We start from the raw sequence: 12839 nt of genomic DNA on the forward strand, positions 1-12839 counted from the left end.
CGGCCCCGGCCCCCGCCGCCCATGGGGAGCGCGGCCCGGCGGCGGCCCGGCAGCAGGAGGCAGCGGGGAGCCTTCCCCGGCGGCCCCGCTCGCCCATAGCCCGGCGGGGCATGCCCGGCCCCAGGATGCCGGCCTGGGGGATCCTGCCCGTCACGCTGCCCGCCTTCACCATCACCGGCATGTGGATCGTGTGAGTGCCGCGGGGTGGCCGCCAGTCCCCCACCCCCGGGCGGCGGTGCCGGGAGCCGGGGCCCGGGCGGGATACTGAGGGCCGGGGGTTGGAGGATGCTTCAGAGTGGGATGCTGCGGGCAGGAGATCGCGGGGCGTTGCTGGCCCCTGTCATGTTGGGGCRCTTCTGGACACTCCCTGGCTCCCATACCTCCCTGAACCCCCCCAGCCGCCCTGCGTGGACCCCGCGTCCCCTGCAGCAGCGCTGGCATGTGCCTCCTTGGCCTTCCATCCCTGACACCCCGCGGAACAGCRCTCCCCTGTCCCGGCCTGAGGGCGGCTGAGCTCAGGTGGCACCAGCCCAGGTACTGCAGCGCCAGAGCTGTAGCCGTGTACTACACGGGCACCCATCCCTTGTGGTGGACAGACGGACGGACGGACGGATGGATGGATGGATGGATGGATGGATGGGAGGATGGATGGATGGAAGGATGGTTGGATGGATGATGGATGGATGGATGGATGGATGGATGGATGGATGGATGGATGGATGGATGGATGGATGGATGGATGGATGGATGGATGGACGGATGGAAGCACCTTGTGCTGGGAGTAGAGGTTGTGTCACTTGGGCGACCACTACTAGCCCAGCAGTTCCCTTTTTGGGCCTTAGCACTGGTGAGCAGCGGATGAGCAACTTTTCCCAAAGGCATTGAGAGCTTCAGGATAGGTGGTGGGACTTCCTGGGGTGTGGGATGTAGCAAATGTGCCCCRTACACATGCAGGTCCCTTCAAGATCTTCCCCTGGTGGTATAGCCTGTCTTCCTTAACAACAAAGCCAAATGTTGACCCTGTTGCTAGGATCTTACCCTCCAAATGTTTTCCTCAGACACCTTGCAAAGCATGGCCTGTCTCCYGTGAGTAACTCTGGGGCGCAGATGCCCCTCCAGCCCGAAGCAGYTCAGGTGGGAGCTGCTGTTTATGGTCCTCACAGCCAGAGCTMCCCTGGAGTGGCCCTTTTGGAGACCTGTGCTGGCAGGTGGCTGGGTGAAGGGGCTGCTCCTTGGTGGCTGGGGGGTGCTGGAACTTGGTTTCCCTCAGCTATCCTGCTCTTTGCTTCTGTCCTGGGATCATCCTTTTTGCAGCCCAGCTGTTACATGGCCAGCTCGGGAAGGAGGGGGGTTTTCATGCTGATGTTGGAGCCTGTTTTTAACTGGAGCTGTTCATGGCCAGCAGCCATTTGAATAGCACGGTGTTACCTGCTGCTGTAGCACCCTCGATGGGTGGGGGGGTCACAGGGCTGAGACCCTTTGGAGTGGGGCAGGATGCATGTCATGAACCCCTTGTTACCCTGATACACAGGGGTGATTGCACAGTGATGTGCTTGATGGAGTGGATCTGCCCAAAATGCTCTGCCAACTCACTGGCTGCTTTTCCGGACTTCTTTTAGCTCATTGCTGGCTAGGTAGAGGCTGGGGGAAGCACAGCAGAGCCAGTGCCATTGGGTGGCACCCGGCACAGCTGTAGACTGTGGGGAGTCCCAGTGCCAGGCTGGGGGACTCTGGCAGAGCAGTTCCAGGGCCCGGGCAGTGTAGCAGCATGATGGGGAGCAGGAGGCAGCTCCCAGCAGGGTTGGAGGTACAAGGACCCAGAGTGGGAACTCTGGGGGGCSTCTGCTGGGCTCATGCACTTGTTTTTCTTCTTCCTGCTTTGTGAAGCCAGGAGGTGTAAAGCCACAGGATGAGTGCTGGCCCCTGGCAGGCAGTAAGGGCTCATATCCTCTGCTCTGGCAGCACTGCCTAAGGCTGCTCTGGGTGCTGGCAGGGAATCGGGCTGCAGGGAGGTGGATGGCTGCGGTAACCCTTTTGTTGTGTCTCCTCCAGATATGCCATGGCACTCTCCAACAACCACATCTGCCCTGTCCACAACTGGTAAGGCCTGGGGGGAGGCAGGGGCTTTTTGGCACATCCTGGATGGGTTAAAGGCCTCATAATGCCAGGTCCCTCCAGACCTGTCCCACTTGAACTATGAAAGGGCACTGCGTAGCTGAGGCACTCCCTGCACCGAAACTGTGCTGAAGGGGGATTGGGGATCAGGCTGGCCCTGGGMGGGGCTGGAGATGATGGGAGAGGTGAGAGTGTTAAAGGGGCACAGAGCCGCCTTGTCCCCCAGCAGACATGGTTGATGGGTGCAAATGTTGCAGGGCACATGCCTCCTGTCCAGCCCATGAGAACTGCTTGAGGACTAGCTGCTGTCAGGGCTGACTGCCCTCCCTCCCCTGCCCAGGCCTGCCTGCACTAACAGCTGCTCTGGTGAACAAGCCAGCCTTGCTGCAAACCAGGCGGGGAGAAGGAGRCCATTGAAAAAACACAGCATGGAGAAAGTATGAAAATAAGTGGTCAGGGAATTACAGAGGGCTGTGTGTCTCCATGGAAAAGGTTGTGACTTGCTTGCTTGAGACTAAATCTGGCAGTGCCAGGGGGATGGGATGGTCCTGTGGCACCGGGACACCCATGGGCAGAGCTGCCTGCACCACCCCCGGATGGGGGATGAGGCGTGGAAGAGACAAGGGCAGGGAAAAGAAACACTGTTTGGTTTCTTGGCAACTTCTGCACGGTTTTTGGCTTGTAGTGTGGCCTTAAAAATCTGCCCAGAAAGATCCATGTTAGTTTAATTCTTGCTGGAGTGTTTGAAGAAGTTAAAAAAAAAAAAAAAAACTGCTGCCATTTCCTGCCTGATGGCTGATTCTGCCCTGGGAAGAATGTGTGTGTCGGGTTGTCTCTGCCGCACAGCCAGCCCTTAATGACGAATAATGCTTCCCGGCCTCGGGCTGCTTGCTTTAAACAAAATAATAATAAAAAAAACCTCCCAAACCAAACACTGCCCGAGAGCAGCCTTTGAGGAGGCCGTGGGGCTCCATGCCTCGCCTGGGTTTAGTGGTTGGAAAACAAAGCCACCAGTAAACTGAGGAGGCTGTAAAAACATCAGAGCACAGCCCAGCCCTTTCCAAAAAGGCTTTTTTAACCATGTCCTTGCTGCACAGTCAGAGGTAGTGGGTGGTCAGCCTGGGCCAGGGACAGGGACAGGGCCGTACTGTCCCCCCACAGCTCCCACCCCCTCTGTGGGGCTGGGGGTGTCTGAAGGGGCCCTTTGGAGCACAGCACTTTGCACTCCCTGCCTGTGGTGTGAGCAGGGTGTCCTACTCAGCCATGCCAGGCAGAGGTGCTGAGTGCCTGGCTGATGCTGCAGCAAAGAGGCACCCAAAAACCCACCCCCAGTGTGTGCCAGCTCGTGGGAGAGCTGTGAGGGTGAGGGTGCATGTTCCCCCATGGTGGGAATTTGGTTAGGGTTGCAGGCAGCAGCTGTGGTACAGGAAGGTGTGGGGGGCTGATAAGAGCTCGGGGTGCCCGGACCCACGGGGTCTSTGTGTGCAGGAGGCACTCTCAGGACACTGTGGTGGCTGCAGGCAGCAGAGCCCTGCCTGGCCTGGCCATGCTGGGGCTGCTCTGGGTGCACTGCTGGTGTGCCAGGCTCTGTATCCTCCCTCAGGCAGTGCCTCCCAGCTCCCTCCTTCCCTCCCAGCCTTAGTGCACTGCTCCGGTGGTGCCTGTGGCTGTGGGGGTCATTCCCACACAGTTCAGCATTCCAGTCGGTCCCCTGCAAAGATGGAGCTGTTGGTGGCTGCATGCCTGGCTTCACTGGTGCTTCCATCCTGCTCCTGTCTGGGTGTGGGGCTGCCAGCCCACAGCCTGGCCCATGCAGCCTCTGCCCTGCCATGGCCTCTCCCTCACAGGCAGGGGCTCTGGGTGAGCAGCAGGGTCAGCAGGCAGGGAACAGGCTGGGGAAACCCAGGAGCAAGTGCTGCCTGTTGGACAGTGGGTCACTCCCTGGAGGGGCTTGACCCCAGGGTGTGGGCACATCCCTGGGGCTGGGCTGCACTCAGTGCTGGGCAGGAGACAGGAGGGTCCTGACGGCATCTTTGCTCTCCTAACCTGTCCCTTTGCTGCCGGCAGGAGTTACAACCAGTCATGCGACATGGATGGCCCCAGCTCCTGCTGCACGCTGGATCACATCCCCCTTGTCAGGTGAGCAGCCGCAGGGTGGGAGCACGGGCAGAGCTGCTCTGAGACCCCTCCWGGACAGTCCAGGTGTCCTGGGGAGGGAGCCAAGTGCACACCCCAGTGCCCCCTGTCTGAGGGCTCTGTGGGTCTTGTTTGTCCCCTCAGCAAGTGTGGCACCCTGCCTCCTGAGAGCTGCTTCTTCAGCCTCATCTGCAGCCTGGGCTCCTTCATGGGTAAGTGCCTGCTGCCGGGTGAGCAGGGCTGGGAAGAGCAGCACCACCCCAGCACGGGGCAGGAGTGGGACGAGGGGGGCTGCAGACAGTGGYGTGTGACAGGGCTGTGTCTCCTCCTGCAGTCATCCTGGTGGGACTGCTGCGCTACGCCCACCTCCTGGAGCGCCTGGGGCCATCCCTCCTCAACACCCTGGGGCTGGCCACTGGMTGGGTCTGCGCTGCTGGCCTCACCATGGTTGGCAACTTCCAGGTAAGGCCTCTCCTCGTGAGTCCCTGGGGTAGGGGAGCAGGAGAGGGCCTTGGCTGCAGCGGGGCAGTGGCTGTGCTCAGCAGGGTGGGTTTTGGGGTCATTGTTCTGGCCCAGCATCCCATCCGTGCAGTCCCTCCCCTCCCCGGTGTGTGCTGTGCTTCCCAGGGTGCTGGGGTAGCTCAGGTCCAGATGAAGCTGCTGGGTTTAGTTTAACCTGAGCCCCTCTGCACGGTCTGTCCCYTCCATGGGCACATGCAGGGGCAGGGACATGCCTTGGGCTGCTCCTGCTGATCCTGTCCGGGGGGTGACACCAGGAACTGTCGGGGCATAGCCTGCTCTTGCAGGGAGTGGAGCGGGCCCGGGCTTGGCAGCACGCAGCGGTGCTCAGCCCCTGCCTGCAGCGCCAGGCTCCGGCCTCCCGGCAGCTGCTGCGGCAGCCGGGCCCTCCCGCTTGGTGGAGGCTGCTGCCGGCGCCAGCCCCGCCAGAAGCTTCACGGGCCTGGTCCCTATAGTGCCTCGGCTGTGGTGAGCAGTGCTGGGCTGTGACCCTCGGGAGATGCTGCTCCGGGCAGAGGGCAGCCCCTGCCCCTGRGCACAGCAGGGCTGCTGGCCCGTGGATAAAAGAAACAGAGCTTTTTGAGATCCCAGCAGTAGATGCTGGGTCCAAGCTCTTCAGCCAGGAATTGGGCACAGGGTGAGCTGCCTGGACCTGCTCCCARCACTGCACCCCTTCCTGGGCAGGAGTCCAACCCCTGGAGCACAGCTGTGCTGTGACAGGAGTGTCCCAGGGTGCCGGCTCTGATGGTCTCTTCCCCACAGGTGGATCATGCCAAGGTGCTGCACTACATCGGGGCAGGGGTGGCCTTTCCCACCAGCATGCTGTTCCTGCTGCTGCAGTCCATCCTCACCTACCGCATGGCCAAAACCCGGGGGCAGTACTGGACCGGCCACTTACGCAGCATCCTCACCGCTGTGGCCTTCTTCACCCTCGTCTTCAGTATCCTGAAGGGTGTGGGAAGAGCACTGGGGATGGGCTGGCAAAAGATGGTCCTCAGGGTGGGGTAGGCACCCCATATCCTCTATCCTTTGGTCTGGCAGTGAGGCATGGTGCCAGGAGAGGGGCTGGGCAAGGGCCCTGAGGGTGGGCAGCTCGCTGCAGGTGTAGGCTGGGGAAGCAGCAGTATCAGGGCTAGGCAGGGGCTGAAGAGGGGAAGGGATGCTGCTGGGCATCTCCTGGGGTGCTGGGATGCCACAAACCCTGGTTGCTGCAACCCAGCCACCGCTACAGGCTCCTGTCACATACAGCCCAAATTTGGTTAATCGTTGGGATTTTTAATGGGACAAAGGTACTTTGAGCTCCTGGCAATGCAAAGTCCATCTGGGTTTCCTCTCTGACCGAAGCTGGGTACAAAAGCTCTCTGTGCAGATGCCAGGTGGGTGCATGGCAGCACCTGTGCCAGCCAGGGCTTCCAGGCACCTGCCCATGGGACAAGGAAAGGCTTGGTGAGCAGATACTGGGGTCTGCAAACACCTTACTGGGTAGGGAGGGCACGGCATCAGGTGGACTGGAGCTGGAGCTCCAGAATGCTCCCAAGTGTGTGGCTGAGGAATAAGGAGCTTATTTGGGACTGAGGTTAGGGATAAATTGGGAAACAAGGTGGTGGTTATCGGGCAGGAAGGGGAGAARGCATGCAGTGTCCATGGGTCCCATAGAGGCTGGCTGGGGTCTGGCTGAGGCGGGCAGCGCAAGAGGAGCCTGGGGGCGTTGGCAGACCTGGCATGTATCGGAGGGTCCTGCTCTGTCACCACAGCAGGCAGGCAGACTGGGAAGGGCAGGAGTGCCGCAGGGCCACGCCAGCTGCGAGGGACAGGAAGGGCACGTAAGGACAAGGAAGACAGGACCGGTGCCCATCTGCTGTGGCCATCCTGCTCTTTAGGCTCTGGGGACTGGCGGTGAGCAAGCAGCAAGCTGTGGTGTGGACAGTGTGGGAAAAGGGCTGGGACCTCTCCTGATGGGATGAGGGCAGTGAGCAGAGGGCTCTACAGGTCAGGTCCCTGCCTCTGCAGCTCTCCCAGATCTTGGTCTCACTTGCAGAAGGCATGGTTCTGTTGGAGGCTTCACCTGGAGGGCTGGGGCATGCACAGGCCTCCTTCCCTCACCTGCTGTAGCTCTTACAGCAGGTTTCCCTGGAGATCTTTGGTGGGGATAAAAGAAGGGTAAAAAGCTCTGGCAGTTGTAGGACCTGGACCTGGAAAAGTGGGAGCAGGCTCCCTCTCTGGGGTGGGCCAGCCTGCGGCACGGAAGGACAGGAGGTGCTGTAGGTCTGGGATATAACAGTCCAAACCCTGTTACCAAGGTTGAGTTCTATCATCTTTGACTGCAAACTGGGGGAGGATGGGGACCATCAGCCTGAGTTGAGGAAGAGGGAAGGGCTGTGGGGAAGGTGAGGCATCTGGGCACCAGGCACTGAGACCTTCAGCCTGAGTTCCTCCTGCCCTGGTCTCTTCAGAATATCCCAGCCTGGCATTAGTGCTCTGATTTAGCAAGACTGGGTTGGGCATGCATGCCAGGGCCCTCCTAGTGTTGGGGGAATCATGTTGGTGTTTCTGGGGTTTAGGAGTGGTCATGTGTTTCCTGCAGAGGGTGGTACTCACAGCACCCAGCATGCAGTGGCAGTGGGACATGGTGCTCCATGGGGTGGCTGGAGTTCAGCTGTGCTTTCCTTCACTGGAATACCCTCAGGTGGTGTGTTCTTCATCCAGGAGAGCTTCGTGCTGCAGCATGTGGCTGCCTTGTGCGAGTGGATGTTTATCATTGATGTCCTGGTCTTCTATGGCACATTCACCCTTGAGTTTGGGGCCATCTCCACAGACACCTTCCTGGTCCTGCTGAAAGCCAGCCGGGCCCCCAAAAGTTACAAAGGCGAGAGCAGTCTGTCCAGCACAGCCCACATCCACAGCCACGTGGAGGGCCTGGCTATGGCCTGACCCCCACAGGAGGCAGCTCACGGTGGAGACCCCAAATTGGGCTCTGACAGTGACTCACACATTGAATGTCTCTGAAACCCCAGCTGCCTTGTGTGTGTGTGTTGTGTGTGTTTGTTTATGTCTGTGTGTCTGTGTGTGGGCCTGCAGTGCCCTCCTCTCTCATCAGGAGCTGTGTCCAGGGCTCCTCTGGCAGCTGCTGCCCCTGCAGGAGCTGTCCCCTACCTGCCTGCAGGTTTTGGGGTCACTGCTGGGGTGCGGGGATGCCAACCTGGTGCTATCAACAGAGCCAGGATCTACCCTGAGCCTCTGGGGTAGCCTGGTCTGAGTCAGGGGCTGCTGAGGGCAATCTTACAGAGGTTCCCTTCCGTAGGGGATGTGGAGGAACAGGGTGCTCACCCTCCCGTCACCATGCGAGCCTGATATGCTGGAAGGGGAGATCTCTGTTCTTCCCTCCTCCACAGGGGTAAAGTTCAGCAGAGTAAAGCCTTCCAGCTGGCTGCTGTGACTGTCAGAGGAGCCAAAATCCCAGAGTGCCTTTTTCCTTCCTTGAGAGGTGGCTGCACTGCCCAGTCTGTCTGCAGCCCCCGTGAGGATGGCAGCAGGGGTCTCTCCCTGCCTGCCTTCCTTGGTGGTGCCTCACTGCTGCAGGATGACACCAGCAGCCCCAGCTGGACTATGCTGATCTCCAGTGCCAGGGCTTTCACTGCTCAGTGCATTCCAGGCCTTCAGTCAGTGACTTTGCCCACGTTTTTTCAGCTTTGAGAATTGCTGAGGTTTCACCTCCCGGGTCACAGCATTCCCGTGCTCCCAGCTAGTTTGGGAAATGAGTCTCCGAATTTACCAGCATACGGGGGATGTCCTGGAGGCACCGTGCCCTCAGAGCGGACTTCCCCTCTGTATCGCTGCCAGCTGAAGTTGTCCCAGGGAGCACAGGCAGAGAAAGGGGAAGCACTTCTGTAGGAAGAGGGAAGTGTGTGCTCCATTCTTCTGTGACTCCCAGATCCGTCCTCTGGTTCCTTGGGTAGCGTCTGCCCGGTGGGAGCCCACCCTGCTCAGCCCACCCCGCAGCATCCTTGGGCTGAGGTGCAGCCCGGGGTGTCCTGAGCAGGGGGTGGGATGTCAAGGGGTGTGAGTGTGGTGTTTGTATGTATAGATCTACAAATATATATATATACATGCATATATATATGTATATAGAATTCCCTTGTCCCTGGAGAGGGGCATTTGCTGCTGCTGCTGCTGTGCGCATTGATCAAGTTGGGCTTTCCTATTTGCCCACCTTTTCCAAACCGGCCTGTAAATCCACCATTATATGTAGTTTAAAGAGGAGCATTTCTGACTTTTGTATCTAATATATTTTTTAAAAAGTATATATAAAGACAACAGTGAATTTACAATAATAAAAATGAAAACCAGGCATGGGTGAGTCAGATGGTCCTTCCCAGCTGGGGTAGCAGCTGGCTTTGGGAATGCGGTGAAGGTCCTGTCCTCCCCTCGGGGGACAGTCATGAGCCCGGGGCTCGGTCCCCTGACCCGAGTGCAGCAGGTGGGGGAATAGGCGATGTCTCCGGGATGCAGCAGCCTGGAGCTGCCCGTCCCTTCGGGGGTCCCCCGGCCCGCCCTCCCGCTCGCTGCGCCGGGCGGAGCCGGGCCTGGGAAGCCCCGGGAGGCGGAGCCGGGTCGGGACTTTCCCGGTACCGCGGCGGGGGCGCGGCGGCCGACCTGCGGCTGGGGTGAAGGTGAGCGGCGGGCCGGGGTCGGGTCGGGTGGGGGTCCTCGGGGTGCCGGGGGGATTGGCGGCGGGCAGGGCTGCCCGCTGCAGCGGGGGGACGGTTGCCAGGGAAAGGGAGCTGAGCGGTGCATAGTTTTAAAGTTCTTGTGCTAGGGCTGCCCGTCCCAGCGGGAAGGTCCTGGGCTCCCTCTCGCTCCAGCAGCCGGTCCCTGGCTGCCTCTGCGCTGGCCATGGGGCTAGCTGGGGTTGGGGATGTTGAGAAGATCCAGGCTGGAGAGACAGGTGCTCTCTCCGAAGGGAGAGGAGACAGCAAGTCCCGGCGCTGGTGCTTACACCCTTTTTCCTGCCGGTGRGGAAGTTCCTTATTTTCTACATTGCCAGCGGGTTCTGCCCCATCCTGCAGCTCTCCCTCTTGCATGCTGAGCCTTGCCTGCGTTGGAGCAGGGCTGGCTTGCTGCCCACTCCGAGGGGAACAGATCCATGCCCACAGGCTCGGCAAGCTCCAGCCCAAACGGAGCCGTGAGCACCAGCGCGGTAGTGCTGCTTTGGGCAGAGTGAGAGACAGCAAACGCCGGGATGACGGTGGGAGGGGTTCTCTGAGGGCACACGGATATACAGCTGGATTARTGGTTATAGCACAACAGCAAAGGAGCTGATTTACAAGCCCTAGAGGAGAAAACCAAAAGATCAGTGGGTGGCTGGGGTTTGCCAAAACCAACTTGATAGCCACAATGGGAGTAAAGACATTTTATGCAGAGAGATACAAATGGTTTCAGTGCTCCAAGGCAGACTGTCAGGAGGGGAAGGTTTGGGCAGTTTTGAGGGAGAGGGGATTTCTCTCTACCACGCTTGCTGGTCAGGGACATGGTTTCCAGGAAGARTCTCAGAGCAAAATCACTGTGAACACAACATGAAAGAGACTCAGCAGCCTCTTGCCAGTAGCTGTTGGGACTCCAGGGATGGAGCACAACACAGGATTTGTGCAGAAAGCAGGGCCAAGTATTTAGGGCCATTGTTTGCACGTRTTAGCTGACCCCAGGGAAATCAAAATGCAAAGGGAAGAGTGTATTAGAGGAGCAGGCAGCTGAGTGGCTGGAACATGTCAGCTGTACATTAGCGCAGTTCGGAGCAGGGCTGCACTCGTGCTGCCTCCTGCGTTTCTGGAGCACCCTTTCCCATGGCTACTAAACACTCCTGCCTCATAGGCTGACGTATGTTTCCCTCCTGCCTGCGGGGCATCAGCTCGGCAAGTCAGCCGACTGTCATGGGAGGAAAGAAAATAGCACCTGCATTACTAGGTCACGTTCAAGGAGCTGCAGGCATGGAAGAATGGCTTTAACTTGCACTGCTTGCCAAAGGCTGGCCCTTAATTGAAGCAGTCTGGCTGGCACAGGGAGGCTGTGCCATCTGGCAAGGGTGCTGTGGCAATGCTGCACTCTGGGGCAGTGAGCTGATGCTGCTTTGGGCAGTGCCTTGCAGCTGGATTGCTGCTCTTTTCCCCCATTCCCTGCATTCCCCAGAGAGTGATTCCTGAAGCTTAGGAAAGTGTGAAGATGGGGAGGAATTAGCCAAGCAAATGGAGTTTTCAGTTCAAGCCCACACCCCAGGTCAGATAACACAGAGCAGGKGATGCTGCTGATGGAGGAAGAAGAGATGGGTTCCCTTTTGGGATGTGTGGGGGATAAAAGCTGTGTGTGCTACACTCCTCGGGGAAACCCCAAGTCCTGGGGCCCAGAAGGGCATGGCTGCTTGGCACAGGAGGCAGGGCTTTACCTTGAGAGCAGGTCTGAGGTTGCCTGAGGTTGTTTTCCCAGGAACAAGGAAGCAGGTGGTTGCACCATCTCAGCAAGCCAGGTGGGCTTCCTCCAGCACACACTGTGCAAGTGTGCAGGGATATGGCCAGCAACCTCCAGAGAGAGCCAGAGCTGTGTGGGCTTGGGAGACACAGGGATGACTCTGTGACATTCCTTAGTCATGCTGTTGGCTGCAACAAGTGGAAGTGTCCTGGGCAGCAATGAGTGAGCTGTGAAAACCCCTCAACAGGAGATGGAGCTGGTGCCACTGGAGAAGGGGAGCTGTGCTATTCAAGGGGTGCAGTTTGTTCTTCCCCAGCAGCTTCAGGCCTGGGCTCCATCACCAGGTTCTGTGGGTAGGGTTCGAGGTGGCTGTTCCCAGCACACTGAGGAAGGATGTTTGTCCCTTTTTTCATCTCTCTGGAAAATCTGTGCCAGCACAGCAGATAGGATGGCTGGCTGGTGGCAGGCTGAAGCTGTCCAGGTGGGATGACTGGTGGGATCCCAGCAGCAGGCAGTGTGTGCTGCTTCCCACAGGCCAGCAGGGGGTTATGGCCATGTTCCTAAGCCTTCGGAAGCCATTGCAGAATGTCAGGAGGAAGGTCCCCACCTAATTTTGCAGTGCTGGATCTCCACCTTCCTTGCACCCACCCCTGCACCTGCAGGTCCCTCAGACCCCCACATCCAAGGCTGTGCAGCTGTCTGGAATGCATCTCTGGCCTTAGGTGGCAGGCCAGCYGGGAAAAACCTCAGGCTTGGGGTCACAGCCCCTTTGGAAGACTTGAGTGGCTGAAAAATCTCCTTGAAAAKGCTCTGTTCAGCTTCTGAAGAACATGACTCACGCACGGATTGAACAATCCCTTCCTTCCCCTCTTCTCCCACGCACTCGAAATCCCCTGAGTGGGACCTGCAGCAACAACTGATTCAGAAATTCATGGTATGAGGGCACCGCGGAGTCAGATACGGTTTTTTTTTCTCTCTTTTCGTTGGTTAGTGAGAAGAAATGTGGAACATGCCTGTAGGCTCTCCCCTGAGCCTGCCCCTTTGCTAGAAGTCACCCGTGGTTTTCTGTGGTTAGGCAGACCTTGACCCCAGCGGAACTCCTGTCTGTGGTGCCGGCAGTCCCTGTGGCCATGCTGGGGCTGGACGGGTTGCTGAGACCAGCCTCTTCCTCCCCGGTGAGTAGGAGGGTGTGAGCGCTGTGGGCAGGGAAGGGCCCCATTTGCTGGCAGTGCCCTTGCTGGGGCCGGGGGAGCATCAGTGCTGAGGGCTGGCGCAGTGGGAGATGCTCCCGCAGAGAGCTCTGGGGCTGCCGCTTCCACTTTGAAGCCAGATGTTCCCAAGAAGGGAAGGAATGGAAACACGAATAGTGAATGCCTCTCTCAGGCCACCTCTGCGGAAAGGATGCAGGGGTTGCTGTGTAAGTAATCGGGRGAGAGGGAAAGCACCCCTTTGGGTGCCTGGCAAGGGGCTGCAGACTCTGCTTCTGTCTRCAGAGTCCTGAGAGATTCCCCTGGCTACGGGGAAGCCAGTGGGCTTGGGGACAGCGCTTTGGGGAGGCTTCTGTGGAGCCCATAGGGGCTTGGAGGAGACATCCCTGTGCGGGATGAGAT

At 59.0% G+C, this 12839-nt stretch overlaps 1 protein-coding gene across 1 annotated transcript; it reads left to right on the forward strand.

Annotated features, from left to right (window-relative positions):
- The first annotated feature begins 6 nt into the window (after positions 1-6).
- Positions 7-9113, forward strand: TMEM150A (transmembrane protein 150A). Its single transcript, XM_057375152.1, has 7 exons — positions 7-190; positions 2053-2100; positions 4183-4254; positions 4396-4463; positions 4586-4713; positions 5533-5710; positions 7457-9113. The coding sequence occupies exons 1-7, from the start codon at positions 111-113 to the stop codon at positions 7699-7701; spliced, it is 819 nt and encodes a 272-aa protein (XP_057231135.1). The 5' UTR covers positions 7-110; the 3' UTR covers positions 7702-9113.
- Positions 9114-12839: the final 3726 nt, after the last annotated feature.

The sequence above is a fragment of the Malurus melanocephalus genome, unplaced genomic scaffold (genome assembly GCF_030028575.1).
Source record: "Malurus melanocephalus ecotype Western Australia unplaced genomic scaffold, MMel_1.1 scaffold_240, whole genome shotgun sequence".
Lineage (NCBI taxonomy): Eukaryota > Metazoa > Chordata > Aves > Passeriformes > Maluridae > Malurus > Malurus melanocephalus.